We start from the raw sequence: 9,795 nt of genomic DNA, 5'->3' as shown, positions 1-9,795 counted from the left end.
TTAGGTGACGTAAAAGCCACGCGTTAATTTTATTTCCTTGAGTTAAAGACGGTTTTTAAGAAAAAAAGAGTAGCGTAAGATTTTTTATAGAGAATGGATTCAAACACATCTAGCATATTTTCCAAACCAAACAAAAATAAAATAGAATCAAATATGAATTGTATTAAACGGAAATTAAAAAATCTCCCCTCCCATTTTGAAACGTAACATCCGTTGCAGATTTAACTCATTCCGGCATCATTTTAGTGGCATCATTTTGGTAGCATCTCCAACTATTCGCCTCAAATCAGCATTGTAAGTAAGCAAGATTAAATTTCTCTCTCTCTCTGGCACATAACATACTCTTTGTACAATGTTTCATCTACAAATTAACGTGCATGTGGATTAAGTAGTATTTTAAGTGTACAACATACATTTTTGGTTGAAGCAGCTGAGTAATGTTGGCTAACTGTAGGCCCTGCCATGTAGGCTAAATGGTACCCAGAAGGCGTTTCCGAGGTAAAGCAGTGATTTTATCCCAGATCGGAGGTCTTTACTGTTAGCTATTTTCCAGTTTATTCTCGATAAAATATTACTAAAGAGATTGAGGTACGATCGCCACCCATCGTAACTGGGGTGGGGTAGGGTGTGCCTGCAGCATCCGAAAGTGCTATAATAGCTTGCAGGTTAAACAGAAAGCAAGCAAGCTAATAGCTAGATTAAATGGCGAATCAATTTAACATTAATGTCAGAAAGATTGATGGCAGACACAATAGTCTGAAACTCGAATATATGTGTCGTAAAATAAATTAATGAATGAATGCAAGTCATTGTTCTTGTTTGCAGAGTAATTTGCAAGGGTTTGATTTGTGCGTTAGCTTATTGTTATATTGATGGTTCAAATCCAGATTAAGCCTCCCTTTCTCTTTCAGCAATTCCTGTGTTCGATTCGGACGACCAGCAAACATGAGCGCTGAACTGAATTACCGACGGGCAAAGCCAGGTAAAAGTGTCTTCGTTTCTGACATATCGTGCTATCTCCCAAGTGATTACTGAATAATTTCATACGGTTTCGTTCCTTGAGGTCTTTAAGTACCTTAATAACGGTCCCATTGTCTGTATTTGTGCATGCTTAGTTTATGGCTTGCAATGGCTTTTTACTTGATGCGACTTTGCTATATCAGTGCCAATGCATGTAAAACATTAGGCTAAGTGCTGTGTTGAATGACTTGACGTGTGATGGATATTGTGTAATGCCCTAATACCATGGATGTCTATCCTCCACCCAGGCAAAAAGACATTTCAGAGTAATCCTACAAATGGTGTTGTTGGCCCAACTTCTCAGATCCCTGGGCTGTGTCAGACTGCCGACACAGCACCAGAGGAAAGAACCACTGGCCGGCGGGTGGGAATTTTTGAGAGTGACTCGGATTATGTTAAACTGGCCAAAGGAGGAGGGCATAAAGGTTTGTAAAGGCCTTGCTAGAAATCAAATGTTAGACTAATACGTGTGTGCTGTACCTTTTCCAGGGGCTTTAAGTTGATCTTTTGGGGGTGGGTTTTATTTCAGGATTGCTCTCGCATGACGATGTGGAGGAGGAATGCCAGGGGGCCAACTCATCCTATAGGCCCCCTGATTGGTTCTCTGCAAACTCTGGGTCCAGGTCCCCGTTAAGGTAAGGCTGTGCTTGTGTGTGTATAGGTCACTAGTACTGGACAGATGTGGAAAACTCCGACATTAGAAGGTAAAAATCCTCCCATGTTTTGATTCTACCTGTGCTCTTAACACGAGTTATTTCACCAATTAGCTGATCTACCTGGTTGATTTCGTTTAGTGTATAATTTGAACATGTAGGGTGCAAGTTTTTCGGTGAAGCGGTAGCAGTAACGGGAAGGTAGCCTGCGTGAAGGCGGGGACCCTGAAATGGATGACACTTCTCCTTTGAAGTGAATTTAAATAAACCAATTACATGAAACCAGCCTTAAATTCTGATATGTCTGTTGGCAAATGAATGTAAACATACCTTTACTGTAAGAATGGGACATTCTGCTAGCCTGGAAAATTCTACAAAGTGAATAAAGTCTGACTTATGATTGGGATTCCTTTCCAACACTTGCATCGCGACAGGCACTAACATTAATATCTTTGGTAAGGCTGGACCAATCACATTGATCAGAGATTCCTAACATTACTTCCTACTTCACCTAAACATAAGAAACTGACAATAATCAGCATCAACAGTCAGGAAACAATGTATGCGGGTCTAGCTTTGCGGTAAATACATTTCTTCCAACTTCATTTTTTGAGGCTAAAAGGAGATCTAGGACCGAAGTTCATGAGGATATTAGAATAATAGAAGGTCTTGTAGGCTACTGCTTGCTGGTGCTCCTGCTTTATTAGTAGCCTATATTCCAACCCTCTGTTTCCAATATAAGATACACCATTTTGCAGGTATATCTATTAGGCTAATGTGCAAACGATTGCCCTTTTTGCAAGTTCCACATATATGGATGGATTATTATTATTACTTGATGGAAAACAGAACGACCTCAAAGTCTTTGGCTCGGCACCCAAACTTAAATCAGGTAGGCAGTAGGCCTAGTTGTGTAATTTCTCTTCAAACTATTTTATCTTAGGCTACTGTATTATGGAAGACAGGACTACTGTAAGTGCTTACTGGAAAATAGGTGCATGAGAGCATGCAGGCGGACGGGAGTGCACTCTAAAGTATCGTCACTTTAACGTAGGCTACAAAACGCATAGGCCTGCATAGACAACGCCAATTGGCTACATTATTTCCAAACATTACAGATAGTAGGTCTAACATAGTATTTCAACGCATGACCAAGAATCAAGGCAGATAAACTACTCTTCCTATGTATCAAAACTTGCGGTGTTGTCAATTCATCCTGTTCATTGATCTCTTTTTGCACGTCTTTCCAATTAATTCTAACTGCATAGGCTATAGCCTATCCCATCCATTTGAGATTAAACACGATTCAGTGCGACTCATAAGTGAATATGTAATATCATATGTTTTGCTCAAAATCGTTTTGCTATGGATTAACAAAATAACAATCTGGTCAGATGTGAGATGGTATTTAAAACGGGCCTGAAAAGCTGTAGCCATGTTTTGGAGAATTGAGTTGCTTGGAAGAGCAGAAGAAATGCTACTATGCTATTATTCTTTGAAAAAGTACTCAGATCAGATGCGCAACAACATTGAGATTGTAAGTGCTACTGTTATAACATCGGACGCGTTCCATTTAAAGGTATTGCTCAACACTGCTACTGGTCGGCTTTTAACCAAATCTTTTATTAATTAGCTTAGACTTGACTCTGCCCACTTCCTGCATCTGACCGTCTCTGGCCGCAGTGCGCCAGCACTGGTGGCAAAAAATGCTGCAGAACTCGGGGCCATTTTGTGGCAAGCTTGGAGTTTTCTACCTATGGCTCAGGGGGTGGTTGCTATTGTTTGTATTGACCATTTCATGTGGACCTTAATGAGTCCTTGCATCACAGTGAAATACAGCACTTGAGGGATTCGGGAAAATGTTTGGTTTGGTTTTCTTAACTGATAAAGGGGAATGTTAGTGGGGAGCACAAATGAACGTCTTTCATTTGCGTGGCTGTTTTGATATTTTGGGCACTCTGTGTACTGCATCATGAACAATCTGGCACATTAAGTCAGAAACTGTTAAGACAACTTAAATAGTCTTCAACAGATCTCAGGACCCATTAGGTTTAGGAGCTCTGGCAGAAATTAGAATAAATTGGGTTACTATTGAGTGTGGGTGTGCACACCTTGCACTGCCCTAAGATGGGCAAACCGGAATGAATTCTACATCTTAGCATAGGTATTCTGTTGTTACATCCCCCCCATGGAGTTACCTTCTGCTCCTTTTACGAGCCAGTTCTGAGATCTATGTCAAACTGATTGCCCTCACTATAACTCTACTTCCGTCTTATGATTGAGGAATCTGATTGAGGGGAAAATGTCAGTGTTAACGCATGGCTACACAAACAAACCCCTCCGGTGAGCTACGACTGGGCCTTCCCGCTCCGTCCTGCTCCGGCTTGGTATCGTTCCGGACGTGTAAATCACCATGGTCTTGTGCTTTCAGCCCAAGCCAAGCGTCTTCAGCTGACAGCACCTCCTCCAACGGAGGCCGCGAGAGTCCGTCCAAAGGGGCAGCCAGGTTGCTAGCTGCTCCCTTTGGCACGGATGAAATCTCCCCCTGGGATCAAGGCACTGATGCCTTTACCGCTGGTAAAGACAAGGTGAATGGATCAGTCCCACTGGTGGCTTCGTGCCATTATATCTCATATATCCATTTTTTTTTTTTTTTTTTTTTGCAATCACCCATTCCAGCAGCATGTCCTCCCCCTGCCACGCAGTAACTGCTCATTCATTGCATTGTTTTATTTTATTTATTTATTTATGTATTTATTTTTGCATTTTCTTCTGGTTTTCTGTAATTATTTTCTTGTTAACCATGGTTTTCTTCGTCACAAAAAAGACCGCTGACCCAGCTGAAGGAAGTTTGAATGCTTAGGCTTGTAGCTGTTGGGGGGGTCTTCCCCAGACTTGTGAGGGAATTCAGTTCAGAAGTTTACTGGAGATTAAGAGATGTGCAGTTGGGTCATGTAGCATTTGTTCTTAGCTACCAAAACGGTAACTGGAATAATAACACCATCCCTTTCCCCCCCAAAGCGGCTATATAGAGTTTATAGACCAATGAAAGTCTATGCTACAACTGTTGGAGACTATGAACTGTATGACCACTTTATTATTTATCCAAAATATCCATTGTTACAGGCAGGCTACACCAGACATGTAACTGAACTGTTCGGGATAGCCTCATCTAATGAAATCAACAGATAGTACAGTGCACACTCGAAAAAAGTAGCCCAGTCTTCTTTTACACTCTGTGAACAGAACGCTTCAGTTACATTATTGGTGTAGCCTGCCTGTTGGAGACTGCATAATGCCGTTTCTGCTTATAGGAAGCGCCAAGTCCATATGATTGCCCTGATCACAGCCCTTGTCAATAGTAAACTTTCTGAAGCACCTCAAGCCATAATTCCAGGTGGTTTAATGGCAGACCTAGATAAGATAACCTAGAGGAAGTTGTAAACCTGATAACATTTTCATTTATTCATTTAGCGGATGCTTTTATCCAAAGTGACTTCCACAATGCAAAAAATAAAATCTAACCAAGTGTATATTACGATAATCTAGATAAAAAAAATCTATTTGGTATTGTTTTTAGTATGAAGAGACTTACTTAGCGCTCTCTCGAAAGACCATTTTACTTCATTTAAGAACACTTTGACTTATTTTAAGGAGTCTTATCAAGGCAAATTTACTCAACGCACTGGCAGACAAATTTGCATGTTTTCAGGATGAGATGTCTTAAAATAAATCAGTCTTCTTAAATTAAGTCAAATGATTTTACGAGAAAGTGTTAGGTAAGTCTCTTTATACTGAAAACAATACCAACTAGATTTTTTGATCTTGATATAAAATGAATAAGACTTGGTTAGATGTTTTTAGATAAACAGTTTTTGCAGTGCATATGTCAATTATATAACAAGGGCCATTGTCCCCAGAACAACTTCGGGTTAACTATCTTTCTTAGGGGCCCAACTTTTCTGGCTACTGCATACTAGCCCAGTTCATTACCACCTCCCCAATCCTTAGCCACTTCATTACCACCTCCCCTATACTGATGATAATAGAATAGCCCAGGGGCTTCAATATCCAAACTGCATAAAGCCAAAAGGCTCTTTCTTCTATTAGGATGTTTCACACTTCCTCTGGGTTAACCCAGATCTGTCACTTAACCACCTACTCGGAATACACCCCAGGACATGTGTCCTACTTGCCCCATAAAGCATTTATATATATATATATATATATATATATATATATATATATATATATAAACTTTTTCTTTATTTTTCTGTTTGGTAGTGTGTCACTGTGGTCATACTTGCACTTTGTTCTCTGTCATTAATGGTCTGGATATTTCTGGATACTTCTGAAAACGTGTAATGGAAAATAAATCGGTGGGCGTTGTTTTTTTTTTGTCCCCCATCTCCTTCCTCTGACTTGATGCTTTGCTCATCATTCAAAGTTCCTCTTCTATGAGTTTCATTGGTTTCAATTATGATTTGCCACATGCGACTTTTGCTTTCTTTCATATTTGGAAATATAATTATTGGTTTTGTTTTAATAATGAGATTCTGTTCAATTTGTGCTAAATACGTGTTGTATTGTTAAGTTCTGATGTTTACATATTACACACTTTATGTACTAAAAGGGAGAGACACACACACACCAACCATATCTAGTAAATGAACACTATACTTGGAAAGTGTGGACATGGTTCCACAATTTAAGTTGTATGCCTTTTTGAAGTCGCAACAAGCAGGTCCATGAGGCAAAATGAAGGGGGGGGGGGGGGCAAGTTTGTCAGTCACTGAGCTCATCCTAAACTGTTCTGTTGTTTTCCTGCTAATAAAAGGCAAAGGTAGGCCATGCCACTAATCAGATGGAGAAGCTGACCATGAATGATTCCAAGGAGGTTGGGAAGTTTAAAAAGATGTGAGTCCCATTTCATTTTCTAATAACTTCCTGTCTCTAAATGAGGAAGGGCTTTTTCATATTACTGGTGCTGTAAATGTCAAAAATACATTAAATCAGCAAGGTTCACTGAAAGGTCAACTCCTTTTCCCATAGATCGCATGACAAGAAGTCAGCAAAAGATCAAGTCAGCATGTCTAAGCTTTTGAGTTTTGGGTACATGGAGGAGGATGAGAAGAAATCGGTCGATGACGATGCTTCCAGTAAGTCTTCCTGCAGCTCCAGATGTGAACTTGTGCGTCATAACATAAGATTTGTCTAAAGGCATTCCATAGAGCCCAGCTGAAACTTGAACAGTCAATATTTTAAAAATACAATGCAGTTACTTATTTATTTAGTGATTTATTTACTTACTTTAGACATTGGGGATTTTAGACATGAGACATTTTAGATAATGGAGTCCCCAATATAACCAAGGTCACTTGTGGTGCTTGCTTGCTTGCGTGCGTGTATCCATTTGACTCTTCTGTTTTCTTCGGCAGGTATGACATCCGAGCAGACCAGCACCATTGCCCCAGAGGACGAGCTGGAGTAAGTGGTGGCCTGATGGGGAGGTCTGGAGCCCAGGGCGTCCCTCCCAGCTGCTTCACCACCCATACTCACATCAGTTACATGTCTTGTTCTTTAACATCTCTGTCAATAGGCCAAGCTCATACGGAACTTTTTTTTCCTTTTGTAAACGGTAATGTTGTTATTGTACACAAATGCCAAGTGGTACAAGTTCATTGGTACTATATCATTTTTTGTTGTTGTGACTGCTAAGAGGGCAAATGTAGTGGATGCGCTCAGCCTCCAAACTAAAGCAAGGTGCAAGTTTGTGTTTTTTTTATTTGATTGTTTTTTTTTTTGTTTTTTTTTTTATCTCTCAGGCACTTTTGTTTTTTCGTTGAGGTTTTAAGGGCTCCGTTTGTTGGTGTGTGAGCTCACTGTTAACATTGCACACCCCACCCACCAGAGCAGCTTTTGGAACTGCAGCAGTGAATCCTAGTGTGAGTTTACCTTCGTATTTATGCAGTTAGGCTCTAGATATGACTTAGACGAACACATTTTGTCATTAGTAACTGGTAAGTCATCCACAAGTAACAATTAGTGTGAGAAACGCTCCTGGATCAAAAATCACGTTTTCACATAAAAAACAGAATAGCTAAGGAGACTTAGAGTGATAGCTTTGATATTGTCCACCGGTATTACAGTAGTACACTTGTTAACTTACTGATTTTTAATTCCATCAGAATGGCCTGTCCATCATTTTATTTGTCTCAGAATTGAATTAGATCGCTTTTTGAATGAAATCTCTGACGAAGCTTCACTTTGAAGATGCATGATGTGATGGAACTGAGTAGCTCCTCATCCATTTCCTTGATCACTAAGAGAGCAAGTTACAACACTAACCTAAGTCACTCGTGGTGCACAGAAGTCTCTGTTTTGAGTGTGATATTGTACTATCTGCTTTTCTTAACTATCACTGCGATCCTGAATCATATGTAAAGCTGTTTCATGGTACATTAAGAGCTGAATTGGCTCCGGATCTCTCTTTTCCCTTTGTTGCTGTATACCTGTTCATGTGGGCCTTTCCAAGTGAGTTGAGGTTGAATGTACAGTAACGTGTTTGTTGCTTTTATTGCTAGGATGCAGACAAAAGTCGTCCACACTGAAACTGGTTGGATTTTGTAAGGGCCAAACAATGGGAGAGGTGATCTAGGCCTATGCCATGGAAAGCCTTGTATGATTGTTTTTTGTTTGTTTCAACTGACCAGTTAACACTTGCTGTTGGATTTGAAACAAAGTTCAATGAAGATGTCTGCATGTACATGTGATGTGGTGGTTGTTTTTTTTGCTCTGACTACATGAAGGATGTTAGAATATAATCTGGTGCTTGAACCCACAAGGGTTCCAGGTTCTTCAACATCTTAACTTTAGAAGCTTAATTCCCCCCCCCCCCCCCCCATTCAATATATAGAATATAATAACACAGTGTACAGTGTAAATTAACATAACTTTTCTAAATGATTGTACAATTTTGTTTTCAAAACACATTTTACAAGCTCAAAGGCAGTTTATTCTTGCAAAAGAGGTTTACATGAAATTGATAGGTAATTGTCTTTCCACCAAGAAATTTAGGAAGTTTATTTCTAACAAGAAGTAATTAAGGTCCAACCGCCATCTTGACTTAATAGAGAAGTGGCTTCCCCTAATCTGTTAATTGGATTAAGTTGAAGTGTGCACAAGAAAATTAATATCACATTCCAACACACCTGAAAGCACCATACAACAGTAGGGTGTTTTAAAAGAGTTAGTTTGCATAAAGAGGCCTGTTTGAAATCCTCATATTGAATATTGGATTCTCATTGCCATAGTGCCATCTTCTGGAAAGACCAAAGAGTTTTGAGTTTGTCCTCTGGATTCAAACACTTGGAAATAGGTATATGAATGTTCAGCCACTCTTATCAAATAATTTGATTTGAACCATCCATACATACCGATAGCTGAGAAACTTTCCTTCAGTCCGCCACATTCACGAACAAAATCCTTGTCACCTCTGGCAAGACTGTCGAGCCGAATTAGAAACTTACATGCTCAAACCTTAAATGGACAAAAATCTATCCATTCAGGCTGCATAACGAGATGAGCGGAGCCACCACCACAAAGAAATTCCCAGGAATCGGAGTTCACGTCGGGTTGTCGGAACTGGGTATGAAAGAATAGTAGTAACCTTGACGTCCACTGGATGTACCTGCCAAGATCCACCTGTTTTCCGAGATAAGTCACCATGGCCTTACCAAATTCACACTTGGGCCAAATTGAGGGTCAGGGAGGCCCCAGCTAGATGTTGATGAACACCACTTTCAAACTGGCCATATGGTCTTTCCAGTCATTAGAAAAGAACACCACATCATCCAAATACACGTTACAATTGGGAACATCCCCCAACACCAGGTGCATCATACGCTGGAATGTGGCGGGCGCATTTCGCATCCCAAAGGCCATAACTGTATGAGGTGGTCCGGAGTAATGAAGGCTGAAATGTCAGCAACTCTGGTCGTTAACGGGACCTGCCATTATCCTTTTAGCAGGTCCAGCTTTATGATGAATACCGCAGGACTGATGCTGTCAATTAGACAGGTGATATTTTTGAGATATGTGCTTCCTAGAGGCATTTTTTAGT

General features: G+C 40.2%; 1 protein-coding gene across 2 annotated transcripts; it reads left to right on the top strand.

Annotated features, from left to right (window-relative positions):
* Window positions 1–221: 221 nt before the first annotated feature.
* Window positions 222–8,439, top strand: cunh7orf57 (chromosome unknown C7orf57 homolog). Of its 2 annotated transcripts, none has more exons than XM_076296739.1 (8): window positions 222–294; window positions 912–982; window positions 1,269–1,445; window positions 1,550–1,655; window positions 4,105–4,261; window positions 6,511–6,590; window positions 6,726–6,832; window positions 7,112–8,439. In XM_076296739.1, the coding sequence occupies exons 2-8, from the start codon at window positions 946–948 to the stop codon at window positions 7,162–7,164; spliced, it is 717 nt and encodes a 238-aa protein (XP_076152854.1). In that variant the 5' UTR covers window positions 222–294; window positions 912–945; the 3' UTR covers window positions 7,165–8,439. The 2 variants fall into 2 exon arrangements, with proteins under 2 accessions (XP_076152854.1, XP_076152855.1); XM_076296740.1 differs by having other exon boundaries at window positions 226–298.
* The last annotated feature ends 1,356 nt before the right edge of the window (window positions 8,440–9,795 follow it).

This window comes from Alosa pseudoharengus, unplaced genomic scaffold, assembly GCF_046254945.1.
Source record: "Alosa pseudoharengus isolate Yale_2024_CS ecotype anadromous, Long Island Sound unplaced genomic scaffold, YU_APseudo_1.1 YU_APseudo_1.1_scf_20, whole genome shotgun sequence".
Classification (NCBI taxonomy): domain Eukaryota; kingdom Metazoa; phylum Chordata; class Actinopteri; order Clupeiformes; family Clupeidae; genus Alosa; species Alosa pseudoharengus.
This window is presented reverse-complemented; position numbering and strand designations above follow the sequence as displayed.

Bases quoted from the DNA above. Each gene is read 5' to 3' on its own strand.
- cunh7orf57 (XM_076296739.1), top strand. From the start codon at position 946: ATGAGCGCTGAACTGAATTACCGACGGGCAAAGCCAG. The intron at 983-1,268 runs GTAAAAGTGTCT...TCCTCCACCCAG, and splicing joins TTACCGACGGGCAAAGCCAG to GCAAAAAGACATTTCAGAGT. The intron at 1,656-4,104 runs GTAAGGCTGTGC...TTGTGCTTTCAG, and splicing joins GGGTCCAGGTCCCCGTTAAG to CCCAAGCCAAGCGTCTTCAG.